This window comes from Sinocyclocheilus rhinocerous, unplaced genomic scaffold (assembly GCF_001515625.1).
Source record: "Sinocyclocheilus rhinocerous isolate Xijiao unplaced genomic scaffold, SAMN03320098_v1.1 scaffold993, whole genome shotgun sequence".
Classification (NCBI taxonomy): domain Eukaryota; kingdom Metazoa; phylum Chordata; class Actinopteri; order Cypriniformes; family Cyprinidae; genus Sinocyclocheilus; species Sinocyclocheilus rhinocerous.
In genome coordinates, this window is record NW_015639771.1 from 1,329,085 (window position 1) to 1,343,799 (window position 14,715).

At 36.1% G+C, this 14,715-nt stretch overlaps 1 protein-coding gene across 3 annotated transcripts in view; it reads right to left on the reverse strand.

Moving 5' to 3' along the window:
* The window catches only part of LOC107751738 (forkhead box protein N3-like), a 104,899-nt gene that overhangs the window by 40,062 nt on the left and 50,122 nt on the right, over positions 1 to 14,715 (reverse strand). For all 3 annotated transcript variants that reach the window (XM_016567493.1, XM_016567495.1, XM_016567494.1), the window contains one exon: positions 4,376 to 4,443. In XM_016567493.1, the coding sequence (XP_016422979.1) occupies positions 4,376 to 4,443 (68 nt within the window). The remainder of the gene's footprint in view (positions 1 to 4,375; positions 4,444 to 14,715) is intronic.

Sequence of the window (14,715 nt, forward strand, 5' to 3'; positions counted from 1 at the left end):
GTCCTTGCTTCTCCTCTCTGTTTATTGCCATACGCAAAGCAGAGACGTCTAGGCTCCACCCCCTTCTGGAGTCGGGTGGGAAGTTGCAGCTCATTTTCACGTAAGGGAACACAGCCCTGAAACAGCACATTTTAGACCCGCCCCAAACTGACACTTTTCAACACATTATAATAAACGATCTGTATGGTATTTTGAGCTGAAACTTCACATGCACATTCAGGAGAGCCATAAGATTAATATTACATCTTGTAAAAAGGGGCATAATAGGTGCCCTATAAAATCCAATAAGAGGGCTGGATATGGACCACTTGTCACTGTGTTAATACACACCACCATTGTGCAGGATACACATTTTACACAATTTACCACAAGCTTTTGCTATAACAAGATCTCAGGACTGAATAATGCTAAATTAACTAAAGAGAGGAGCATTTTGCTAAATGTGCACCATATAACATATTCATTATCATTTTTTTTTTTTTTTACATTTATTTAATTTGTTTGAATAAATCCGTTAAGTTCTTGTGACAACCAACATTTAAATGTTTATATTTCAAAAAACGAATTGCAGTAGAAATAGGCTATAATTATGCAATTTAAAGTTGAAGTTACATTATTATAACTTTAATATTACAAAAACTTTATGGAGTATATTTTAAGTGTTTGTATACAAATCAGCAAATTTCAACCGTGATTTCCATATTATTGACTCTCAGGTGTATTTTACAGCATTATTTGAGATATTTTTTTTTTTCCTTGAGAACATCCAAAATAACCGATATTGAATCGAATCAGAATCGAATCGCAAGCTTGTGAAGGATAATCAAATCAAATTGTGAAATTTGTGTCAAAGCCCAGTCCTATTGTAAAATATTAAATTATAATAAATTAAAAATAACTTGATTCTTAATTCCCATTACCTTCTCGCATAACAAATCAATATTTCTTGTATGTTTATTTATTTATTTGCCTAAGTAGTCTTGTTTTATCAAACTTCCTATCTTAGGATACAATCAATTCCTGATGGTCCTGCATGGAATATCCTTCACCCAGAAATACATCACATTATGGACTTAAAATGGGATGCAAAAGGAAATTCCAGCTGACTTTACCGACTAGGCTACACACGCCACCTATATGTGTTCACACTCGCTCACAATTTATGACAAGTTATGAAGTTTCTAGTAGACTTCAAAGAAGACTAAATGTCTTCTGGGCTGCCATGACTGACAATGTGCCAGTGATCGACCTGTCACCAATACAAGCCATAGTCAAAAGACCTGCAGCTAGTCCGTCTAGTGACTTCACTGCAAATCTTCATCTCAGAGAGTATAAGAACACAAAAAAACAAAATATTTTAGACTCGTTGTACTTTAGAGTGATAAGACGAAGTTTCAAATGATATCTGAGGATGCAAGTCAATCATGTTCCGTATAAATACTAAACAGCTCATTTGCCTGTCACTCCCTCAAACATCATCTCCACACACAGACTGGAGTGTCATTCCCAAGATCCACGGAGACATAATCCAGTGCTCTGTGCCATCTCAACTATTTAGTGAGACACCAATGCTAGCAGACAAACTGAGAGCAATTCATTCCAATGCTCATACAGCACACGGTCAGCTTTTGTTAGAAAAACAAGAAGCAAAATCTTCTTGAAGTGTTTTCTCTGAAATGAAGCCGGCTTGCGCTTTCTTCTCCTGCCTTTGAACCCATTTCACATCCATCTTTTTCATAAAAAGTATTATTTAGCCTTAATAACTTATTTGCCTTTTAAAAATGTGCCTCCTCTAAAACGGCTAATTATATCAAGCTGGCATCTTAGATCTAATTGATGTTTCAATAGCTATGCAACAACCAGGGCCTTGACAAGCAGAAGAAAACTTCACTTTAATGTTTAATGGCATATCTGAGAAAGAAGGATGGTGCAGGGCGCAGTACGTGCAAACTGAACGTGCGTTAGTGTGCGCTAGCACTTCTGAGTTCAGCAGATGTCCCTCCTATAAATGTGGCAGCCGTTGCAGGTGTATCGCTGTCACCTCCCCATGCATCAGATAATGTCACAGCCACAAAAGAGTTTACAAAACACAGCTAACTGCCAATTATTTTGAGCAAGTTGCTGCCTGCACCGCACCTCTATGCAGCGCTCAAAAGCCACTCTTCGAGAGGGTGTGTTGAGATTTTTTCTGTCATATAAGCGTGTTTAAGAGGGTGATGATATATAACCGACTATATATAACTAGGCACTCATTCGCATTCATCAGATACTCATTATGGTGCAGGGGTTTATGTAACTAAACACAAAAAAAAAAAGCAAGGTAATGATCAGGCTGTGAGTGAGCCACTAGAGTTGCTCTGCTGTGTTGCTGTAGGAGGTGGATGTCTGCTGGGCTTTGGACTGCCGTGAGTGTCACACTTGCACCTTGGATGGGAAACATATTTATAATAACATCTCTCGCACCGCACTTCCATTAGTGTGCCGCTTTAAATGCCACCAGGTTAATTAAATCTCTGATTACTGTGATTCACACGCGTGAGTCTCATAAAAAAAAATACATGTGGAGGGATCCAGCACATACTAAGGGATGTGGAATTTTTCAGGACAAGAATATCAAGTATATCAGGACGATGGACCAAGCGCTGTGAAACAAACCAAGCCATCGGTCAATGTCTTTAGAGTTTGTCGAGAATTAATTTCCAGTCAAATTAAATATAGATCTGATGCACTGGTGCACTTAGGTGCACTGAATGCAAATTCATTTAGGTGTCTAAAAAACCGCTTCCGGGCATGTCAATAAGTCAACCACTTGTATCATTGGGCCACAGTAGGTATTGGTCTTATACTGGATAAAACTGTTAAGAGGTGGATTGGTTCAATAGCGCAAACTGCGACCAAACTGTGATTTGCGCTCATGAACCAACCATGTGATTCTGATTTTGCATAACTCCCTGTCCTCTACCCACCATCTCTATCAATAAAAAGCAGCAAAATTCACATGTAACAAATAGGAAGTCTATTATCTTTAAAACATTACTTACTGCTACTTTGCATTGACTAAATAAACTATAAACGTTGTAACTGTTATCGTTAACATTTACTCTCCAAGTGCTGGGACCAAGATACCGAGGAAAAGTGCACAACAACCCATCCAGTCCTCTGCCTGCTGAGGCTAATGAGTGTAATAAGGCATTTCATTGCAGCCATTATTAAAATAAGCAAGGAAACAGCCACGAGGTCTAGTTTTAAAAGGTTTGCTATCGTAGATTTAACTTTAAAAGGGTTCTGTGTACAAAATTCATTTTTTGGCATGCAACAAGCATTAACCCTGTATGGTACACATTATTGTCTAATGGTGGAATATTTTATAGACTACTTCATAGACTACCATTCAAGATTTTTTTTTTTTTTTTTAAAGAAATTAATCATTTTACTCAGCAAGGACGCTTTAAATTGATCAAAAGTGACTGTAAATAGATTTGTATTGATACAAAAGATTTTTATTTCAAACAAATGTTTGTTTTTTTTCTTCTATCAATAAAAGAACCCTGGAAAACTGTATTATAGCTTCTTAAAAAATTATTTCTTTTGTCATAAAATACCATTACTTCAAAAGAAGCAAATCCAAGAAAATGTAAAGTTGCCATATGAAAGCTGTTTTAAGAGAAAAAAAATCTTTCTTCTTTAATTAAATAAATTATTGTTTAATTAATTTAGTATTTATATATGTGGAACTCTCACATACTAAAACAGCATATTATCTGTTACTTTAAACATTTTCATTTTATTTCCAATATATTACATTATATCATTTTCTGTAAAAAGAGAGTAAATGAAAATAATGTGTTGCAATACCACACCATTCAAAGTTTTGGCCAGGACATTAACAACCATCAGTCAATCTTTTGTTTCATTTTATCCATTTAGCTTCCTTTGAATACTTCACACTTCAACAAGTTTGTTCAACAGTAGGGAAAAGGATTTGCACGTCAGAACTGAAAAAGAAAAAATTCTCAGGATTACAGAATGAGACAGAGAGAGGCAACAACTGAAAGGCTGGCAGGATCCAAAGACCACATTGAAAAGACGTGAGGAAAAACAGTCTCAGATTTGAAGCAGCTCTTTTTAAACCAGGGCAAACAAATCAAATAAACACCCAACCCAGCTAATTCCTTTAGGAGCTAGCCAGATACATGAATATGAGCCTTTTGTTGAAGGAAAGGCTCATCTAAAGAGCGTGCAAATAAACCAAGATCCCTTGTAGTAGAACTGATGCGGGTAAAAATGACTAAAGAGCACTTGTCAGTGGAACCAACAACACATTAAGGACAAAATGGTTCAAAGCATGTAAATACGGTAAGACACGTCACTCTACCTTGTAGCAGGACTCCCTTGTTTTTTCTGTAAAAGGGACTTCCTGGCCAAATTGGAGGACTGGACATACTGTAAAGAAAACACAGTGGAGAGAATGATGAGAAAGTGACACAAACAGATGATGTACAACTGACAGATGGACTGCAATCCTGAAAAACAGACAGCGAAATGGCATGAAAGATATTTTAAGAGATAAACAGTGCCAAGAGACAGAAAGCGAGAGTGAGACAGAGTGCATGTACACATATTCACAAAGAAATACCATGGTGAGTGTAGCTCCTGCCAGTTTTTATGTCGATACTGTAAAATCATAAATTAATACAGGATCACAGTTCAAGTTATGAGATCCTGTTATCACAGTTTTACATTTATAACCTTAACTGATGCAGCTAAAGTGGGTGCCAATCCATGACTCCAGTCTATCAGTTACCATACTATAAAGTGAAAAGCTGCGTGTTTGCAAGAAACAGATCCAGGTGATTTAACTGTAAACCGTTGTTTCTGGCCAAAATATAAGTCCTAAATCCATAAGGTTTCCTCAAGTGAAAAAGCTCCTGTTTTCCATTCACATCAAAATCCACCGATATATTTATATCTGTGCATATTTCACTCCCGATTCAGACGAGACATTTGACATTAAAGACATCGTAATGATGGATTTGTTTCTTACAAACACGTACACTTTTTACTTCACAAGACATTAATTGATGGACTGGAGTCGTGCGGATTACTTGTGGATTACTGTGATGTTTTTATCAGCTGTTTGGACTCTCATTCTGACGGCACCCATTCACTGCAGAGGATCCACTGGAAATCTGATCCGATGAAGAAACAAACTCATCTACATCTCAGATGGCCTGAGGGTGAGTACATTTTCAGCAAATTTTCATTTTGGGGTGAACTGTTCCTTCAAGTATTATTATAAGATGAATTTCAAAACAACTTTTCTAGAGGGTTTTACCATGTGATTTGTCAGCTGAAGGAGCTACAGTAACAGGTGAAGTTAACACTAGAACTACCGCAATTCTATAACTACTAGAATGGCCATAGCGGTCGTTCTGACCGTTCATACTAGACTGAACGTTCATACTAGACTGAACTGAACGCAATTTTTGTCATATCATATTTACATTCTAAGCTTCTTTTGAAGTTTTACAATGAAGCTTTGAATGTCTGTTGTCATATTTTATGACGTCATCCCCCTAAAAAATACGATATTTTTTGTAATATATAATTGTGTAAGAGCTATGTAGACCGCTACCGAATGTGTGCGTCTTGCTTTGTGTACGGCAAGCGGGAGAGCAAAAGTTTTTCACCGCAGTGAAAATGCTGTATTTGAAAGTCTAAAGGCCAACAAATATGAGCCGAAGCAGAATATTTTTGTAGATAAAACATGTTTTGAATTTTGGAAATTATTACATACATCTTTTTTCAATACATTTTTACTTTTATACTTTACAACGCTCTGGAGTTATTGGAAATGTTTGGAATGGATCAGACGAATTGGAAACAATTCTATGCAGCCACCACTGGAATCGTGATCCATGAATAAATGGATCTGTTATGATAACATTATAGGTAATAATAAACATTGTTACTGTCGCTAAAAAAGCCTAATTCGTTTGTTTTATTTTACAATATCAGTCTTGTTGGGGCTAAAATGAGCCTATATGCATTAGCTATAGCATTAACATAAAAATAATAATAGCCATTATTATTATTATTATCATTATGGCTATTTTGTCATAACATTGAAGTAGGCTATTATTGATAACAGCCAGGCTATAGTCTTCCAGCCTATAGCCTACCTGGAACTGTGGCAGATTGAATGACAGCAGTTACAGTCTGTAATGCGTACCGTCAATTTGACCGCTTTGGCCATTCAAGGTAGAAATACTCAGAACTCTTTTGTGTTTTGGAATTTTAATAAAATAACAATGTTATAATAAAATATACACACATTTAGGAAAAGTCGGGATATTATAGTTATATGGGTTTTATTTCAACAAAGTTATTACATTTTAAAATTTAAAAATGGTCGAAATGACTGCCTTGGTAGTTCTAGTGTTAAATCATCACTTCTAGACATATCAAAACTATAATAAAAAAAATCCAATAGAAAATCTAAATCGAATTTTTAAAAAAATTCTAAAACTAGTCAACCTTCAACAACCAACTAGTAACTTATTATAGTAAGTGGTACTAGTAACTAGATATTTTTAAGCAAACTTTGGGTACAATGGCAGGTTTTTGTATGGGAACTTCCTCTGCCCTCAGCAAACAGCTGCTGACCAAGTAAACCAAACATGGAGGCTTATACAATGTTGAGACGTGGCTATGCAGCAACATAGTCATTACATCCTCTTTCAAATTGAGCCCTCATAGCTTTAATCATTACTTCTCGTGTTGAGATGACAGGCCGGCTCAGGTGATGGAGCTGCAGACTTCAGTATGCAGCTACACAGCGGGAAACTCTTCAGCTGAATTACACCCCCCCGACTGGTGGGACCTTTTTTTTTTTTGGAACAAATGAACTGAGCGATCTGGTAAACCATATCAGTACTCTGTGCTGTCACTCAGGCAGGAAAATTGGATGTTTTTTTTTTTTTTTGCATAAAATGCCTGAAAACAGACATTCGAATATGCCTGTGATGAACAGGGGAAAAAAGCAAGTTACTGTGCTGGCTGTGAGAAATGGAATCAGACTTCAGGATTGCTCACATATAAAAGCTATTGATTTTTCTTGGTGATCATGGACATCCGTTGGAGAAGGAGGTCAACAGGTCCTTCATGAAAAGAAGTGATGTTATGAGGCAGGATGTGTGTACAAACTCAAAAGGTATCTGAGAAGAATGTAAGGAACAACAGATATTTCAGGGTCACCGTAACAAAACTTCATACTCAGATTGACATGTTAGTATAATAAATCAAACAATATATGGCAAATGTAGTACTTATTTTATAATGAAATGTAACCATTATTTTATTAATAGAAAATGTTAAGAATATATCTAAAAAATAATAAAGTGATATTACATTATATAATCATTATATATATTGATCTATTTTTGATTATTACTAAATATTTTATATAAATAAAAATTATATGTATATACAGTATATATATATATATATATATAAATTAATATAAAAATGATAAAAATAGAAAAGATAAACTATTATAAGTGTTGCAACTGTATGTAAACTGTAACAAGTAATAAATGTTAACCAGATGTACTACATGAGAACATTTGTTAAGAATATGATCAACGTTCCCAAATTAAGTCATGAATTTTCTCTTTCTCTTTTTCATCTCCTCTAATCTTCTTCCCTTAGACATGATTCTTCAAGCTTCATACTGTTCCCAAACACTGATCATCTATGACAGCAAATATGAATTTTTGTTTGGGATTTGTGAAGTATTGGTCTATTGGAGCATGGTTTCACATTTAGTAGTTCCCACAGAGTTTAGAAATGGTTTATCCACGTCTCTGTTTTCTGACAGTTCCTTCTGATCTGAATATTTTTCGCTTCAAAGGTTACGAAATATTTTTTCTGTGGATTAGCTGCTCAGTTTCTATCAATTATCTGCTTGTGTACGATTCCTCTTACGTCTCACTGTCTCGCTCAGTGCTCACTGTGAGCTTCACAAATCTACTCAGGAGCAGTCTAATCTTCAATTTAGCCCTCTATCCACTTTCTGCCTCCCTGCAGATTCAGTATGTGAAGACATTGGCTCTGTCATCTTCCCCTTCTTAATCTTCTTAGAGTATATTAACTAATTGAGAATTAGAACAAACAGAGGTGGCACAGAGCTTTGAGCACATTTGTCTACATGTTGCATTTAAAAGCCCAAGACGGTTGACGGGGCTGTTTTGGCTCTGGACCTCTCCTGATGAAGGAGCGTTCTACGGTGCATGGCATCTCCAAGCGTCGAGAGGCCGTGTGCCAAAGCGAATAAACACAGCACTGCCACTTCACATTTGCTAATCTCCGCAGGGCTGTCAGACTTCAGGTGTCTGCCCTGACAATTGAGGATAATTTAGTGTGAGAAGTAATGGAACCTCTCTATTTCTTTACGGATCCATTAATTACAGTGTTCCGTCAGAATGTGTTTGATTTTTTTTCCCGTTGAGAGTGATTAAAACATATCTCAGCACAGCTCAGACACAGCTTGAGAGGAACATCTTCATTAGCATACTAGTCGCCTAGCAACTGAAACGTCTCTAACTTTCAACTTTGAGATTTTTTCACTAACCTTACACCTGAGTACAGCATGCAGTCATTACTAATGTACAGGATCCAACAGTTCTGATCCATTTATCCCCTAAACGAAAAAAAAAAAAAAAAAAAGTATACCATCTTACAAGAAGCATAAAGGTAAAAATAAATACATTTGGGTTGACAAGTATCAGAGCAGTATAAAAATAGGCTATTCACACCACAAAAATTAGAAACTTGTATAACATAAAAAAAGACCACTGTGAATTTAATTTCTGATTAAGATATTTGAGTTGAACACTTGCAAATCTGAGTAGAAAAGGCAGAAATGAATGTAATATTAAACATAATTATAAATAATATGAAATTATTTTATTTTTAAAAAAAATCCTAATTTTGTATTATGTAATATTTAATCTGTATAGTATTTTTAATATTATTTAATATGTATTTTAACATCTAATACAATTATATTACATTCAATTTATTGTTTATTAATTAATATTTTATATAAACAGATGCAAAATTATATCATATAATATTTGACATTTATAGCATTTTAATAACAATATTTTAATATTTATAATATTTGATACAACTATATTATATTCAATTGATTTTAATATTTGATATAGTTTAAATATTATATATGATTATATAAATATATATATACACATAGTATATATTATTATGTAATACTTCTTATAAATTAAAAAAATGAATTAAAAAAGGTAGATACTGACCAAATTAACTACTTGACAACTTGAAAGATTTGATCATTTTGGCATAATCCATAAAAAAAACTATATAAATAAATTAGATAAATTATATAAAAATGATACGGCTACAGGAATATACAGCATATATTTATCTTTACAGTTTAAGAAGAAAAGTGTTCTAATGAAATAACAAAAACATAGACGAAAAAAGTCAGTTTGGTTTTGTTATGTCTGAATTCACTTAAAAGCACACTAAGCTTCAAATAAATGAGAGCGAACTCTCTTGTTGATTTAAACAGTTAGGCGTAGGTAGAAGAAAGACTATTGGCTGAAGTACAGTATGAAAGAGCAAGATCCCTGCAGTGTTGGGTTCAACATGCCACCTCTCCCTCTTTCTGCTTCTCCTTTTGTCTCTTTAGCAGTCAAGAGCAGTGTTTATACTCCTAATGCACATATGCTTTGTATCGGGTTACAGCTATGGTATGTGTTGCCATGGACACAGCATGCCTCATGATAGACGACCCAGGTCCTTTTTTAATCAGCTGTAAGAACCGAACCAAAAAAGCAGGAAAGCTTTTATGATATTACGTTATTTATATGTTATTATGTGCCCTCCACTCTCTGAACATAATAAAAAGAAATGAGATCTCCCGCTGCAATTATCTGGCCCATGGTTTCGCCAGTATAATTTAACACATTCAAAGGAGGGAACAATCAAACAGCTGATGATGGAATTTGAGCCCAAGAGCCCTGATGTGGCCTTGTATCATTAGCGGCTCTTGTTCTTGACTAAAGGAACTATTACTGTTGCTCATACTTAGTGTTAGTGATTTGAACAAACTCCTATTCAACTTAAGCGCAAAACTGTTTGTGCTACAGACATGAATGATACTGCGAATTATACAGTCAGTTGCCTGGTAGACGATAAACTAAATTAAAGGAGTGAAAATCAGAGACTTGGGGTGTACTCTTTGGCCTTGGGACAATGAGAAACCACATAGCAACCAACCAGAACACCCTAGCAACACCATGGCAAACACCCTACAGGTCTCAACAGTAAGGATTTTTTTTTTCTGCTTGCCCAAGCAGGCCAGTAGTTCAGATTTCTACTTCCTTTCCATCACATTTTGAGTGGCTCACAAAAAAGGTATACATGTATTTTTTTTAATAATTTTTAATATTTCTAATTATATATATATATATATATATATATATATAATATATATATATATGTATGTATATACACACACACACACACACGTATATATATACACATATACATAAAATAATTTTCAAATAAATTATATTATAAAATAATTTACAATTAAAAATCTAAAAACAAAATATATAAAACAAAATATAAATATAAAACTATACATATAATTTCAAAATAAAATATATAATGAAACAAAATAAATAATATACATTAACTATATATACAATTATTTTTAATAAAATACATTTATAAGTTTACTTTATTGATATTTTTAATGGTTATATTTTACTTATGTATTTTATTTCAAAATTATTTTATGTATGTATAATGTATACACACACACACACAAGTATATATACAATTAAAAATATAAGTAAAATAAAATTTTTGTATTTTCAAAATAAAGTACATAATGAATACAAAAAATTCAATAATTTACAATTACGAATAAATAAAAAAGATATGAAATAGATATGTTATATGTATAAAATGCATGTACGTAATAAAAAAAAATTAAAGATAAAGTGCTGACCAGTGACTTTTCCTTCAACTAGGCTAAAAATCTGAAACGCTCTTATACAGTGGGCCAGCCTTATTGTTGAGCCGTGTCCTAGCATTGTGCCAGTAAGTTTTGCATGGGCAAGCACTCCTCATTTTCTTCAAAACATGTAAAAATCTATTTAAAACCTGTTGTATAACAGCACTTGAGGGGTGGAGGGGGAGGGTTTACATCAGAGTACAGGGCCTGGAACAGAACAGAGCAGCTACCTCGGCCTGCATATGCATATCCCGGTAATCTAAGCGGAAACGACCCCAACCGGCTCCAGCGGAACCTCTTTGAACCCGCTCTGTGGGAACGTGGCTCACTTCTTCAGCAGAAATGCTTTTTAATTAAATGTTAACACCAGCTATGAAGCCAAAAACCTTTAGGTTCTTCAGGGCTCTGGTAGTGCGGCTACGACTGCCGGAGCATTTTCAAAAATGTTAACATCAATGGGGAAGGGCGCTTTTTTGCCCTTGCTGGATGTTTGAATGTAAAGCACATGGGCCACCGGCTAGAGTCTTGCTGGGTATATAGCCCATCTATTTTTAATCTGGTGTGCTCTATCTGTTTGCTCTGTTAATGCAAACACTCACACCTTTCAAGGAACAGGCGCTCTCTCCATCTCCATCAGGAGCAGGCCTGGGTTATTCATTTTTAAACAAAGCTTACCTGCTTTCGTTTGATTCTATAATCTCATTTCAAATCCTATCGCCCACTACATTTTCTTTTTACCCCTACAATCGCAATCCTCTTTAACTAATCTAAAGTCTAATTGGTGCCAGCACCGGTTCTCCCCTGCAGGTTACTTCTCACCTTGAGGTTTTTAAACTTTTGTTCGTGTGAAATCTGAACTGCTCTCGCCCGGGCTCACGGCTCACAATGGAGGCTTTCTCGGGGCCAGAAGGTTGAGTACACCGCACAGAATTAGTGGAAGAAATTTCAGAGCAGAATCTTGCAGTCTTCCTAAAAGCAAATGAATTCCTTAACCTGAAGACATACAGTTTTGGTAGAGCAAAGTCAGTGTAGAACATATTGCATAATATGAGCATACATTTGCCTTATCTTGACCCCACCACTGTACACTCTTAATATAAAGGTTCTTATTGGCATCAATGGTTCCATGCAGAAACTTTAACAACATGGAAGCTTTCCATTCCAAGAAAGGTTCTTTATAGTGAAAAGAGGTTTTATAGATTATTAACATCTTTAGACTAAGAAAAATGATTATTTTAAGTATTGCTCATTAAAAGGTTCTTTGGGGAACCCAAAATGGGTCTTCTATTGCATCGCTACAAAACCACCCTTGGAACCTTTATTTTTAAGACTGTAGATGGAAAGAAAGTGTATTTGCAATACAAGACTCATCAGTACAAACAACTAAATCAGAGCTGGAGGGAAGTGGTTTTAGATCTCAGAAAAATACGACTTGTGGAACCAGACTAAATATTTTCCATGGACTTTTAACAGGAAAAAGGCAGGCTGTTGACAAACCTCCAAAAGAACTATAAATCTCCAGAGACGCTACCGCCACCCAAAAAAGCCACAATCTTCCACAACCTCCTTTTTGTTTTGCTAAATCACCTAAAAAGACGACAAAAGAGATTATAAAAGAAGCGAAATAAGATGTTTGTGTATGCTAAATGAACTAAAGAAATCCTCACTCATACCATAAGCACTAAACCCTCAAAATACCTCAACCGCCCCCAAAGCTTCTCTCAGCGAAGGATGTTCTTCTCAGGCCTATGTTAATCAAAGAGACATGTGACATGTTCCATTGGAAGGTTCATCAGTCTGGGCTGCTTAAAAGCTAATATATCGCTGAACTTTATAGGCGGAGAAGATCCGAGGACACACTGAGGGTTTCTGCCAGATATGGAAGCCCCATCATTTACAGCACCGGCCATTAGAGTAAGCGTGGAAAAGTGGGCGATCTTGTCATTTAGTGTTACTGAGAAGACTTGAAGGCAGGAGAGGTGGGGGCAGAGGCACACAAAGAAGACTGGAAGTCTGGGAGAGAGAAAAAGAGAAAGAAGCTAAACAAGACAATACCCGACTAGGGCTTTTCATCAGCTTGTACATTGAATTTGTTTTCTTAGTAATGCATTTTTACCCACGGGCTGAAATGACAAATATTAAAAATGAGAACTATGTCACTCTCGATGCATTCATCATTTTTTTCCTCCCTCTCTTTCTTTCTGGGCTTCTTCAGATTCACAGTCCCATTTAAAATTAATCTCCTAAAGCAACTGGACCTCCAGTTGTCATCTCCAATAATTCACGCATCTCCGAATTTTTATGAAGACAGAAAAAAGCAGGTACAGAAAACCCTAAAATAGGCTCCAAGTCATCTGCGGTTGCCATGGAGAGTTGCGTGTTTCCAGGGCGATAGTGTATTTCTCGAGCGCTAATGGCCTGTCCTTTTGCCAGGCAACAAATAGCCCTGTGATGCAACTGCACCTGTCTCAGCTATGTATTACCATGGAGGCGTTCCTGTTGCTATGGTGACCATCACGCTAATAACCTTGCAAGGGCAAACATGCATTGGTGAACTCCGAGGCCCAGCTGTTCCTCCTGTGCTCTCGTTCTCGTTGTGCCTCTCAAAGTCTCGGAGCATGTTAAGGAATGTTAAGGAATCTACCTGAGCCCACACACGGCCATTTAAAGGTCACATATTATACACCTTTCTGGAGTTTTATTTTAGTTTTTGATGTCCTTAAGAATATATATTTGCGGTATAAGTACCAAAAACCATCTAAATATATTTTTACAGCTCCCACAGCTTTCTCGGGAGCTCTGCTTTGAACAGGTCGATTTCGGCCTGTCTAATTAATATTCATGAGCCTCTCTTCTGATTGGCCTGTTGTTTTCTGAGTGACGCACGGCCAGGCCAACCACAGGTAACTAGGGTCATGTATGCTGTAGCCTGCTATGGCAAATAGAAAAATAGAAACACCTGTAAATAGAAACACCTGTAATGACGACCACTGCTGAGGGAAATGTTTTCCGGCCTTACATGTTTGAGCCGGACTCAGACCCCGAATCGGCGACGACAGGCCACACTCACACACACACACACACACACACACTCTCTCTCACACAGACACACTCTCAGAGACACTCACACACACACACAAACCAACCACCTCATCAAATGCGCTTACAACAGGATGTTTCCGAATGGTAATTAATTTTTAATTTTTATTTTTTAAACCGAATGCAGTAATCTACGTAACTATTGCTTTCCTACTGATACAACACGTCAGCATAAATTTCACTTACCATATAAACAAAGTAAGGAGAGATGACTGAGGAGATGGCGAATTGCAGATCCTGAGCACCTCTGACAAACATCTAATCTTGTAAAATGTGTGGTAAGTACTGCCGCTCCATAGTATATACAAAGTACGTGCGATCGCGAATCTCCAAAGTGAAAGTGAAACTAAAATCGTGCATTCAAAAGCAGTTTCAATGCCAGGCATAATAGCGGCTCCCTGCCTGATGCCCGCAATTTAAACAGTGTAATTACCCAATGAAATAGCTGCGAGAGAAAATATTGAAATATATATTTTCCTCTCATCTCGTATTTATTAACTTTAGGGGTTCCGTAGTACACGTCATTTTCTTTCCGAACACGGTATTGG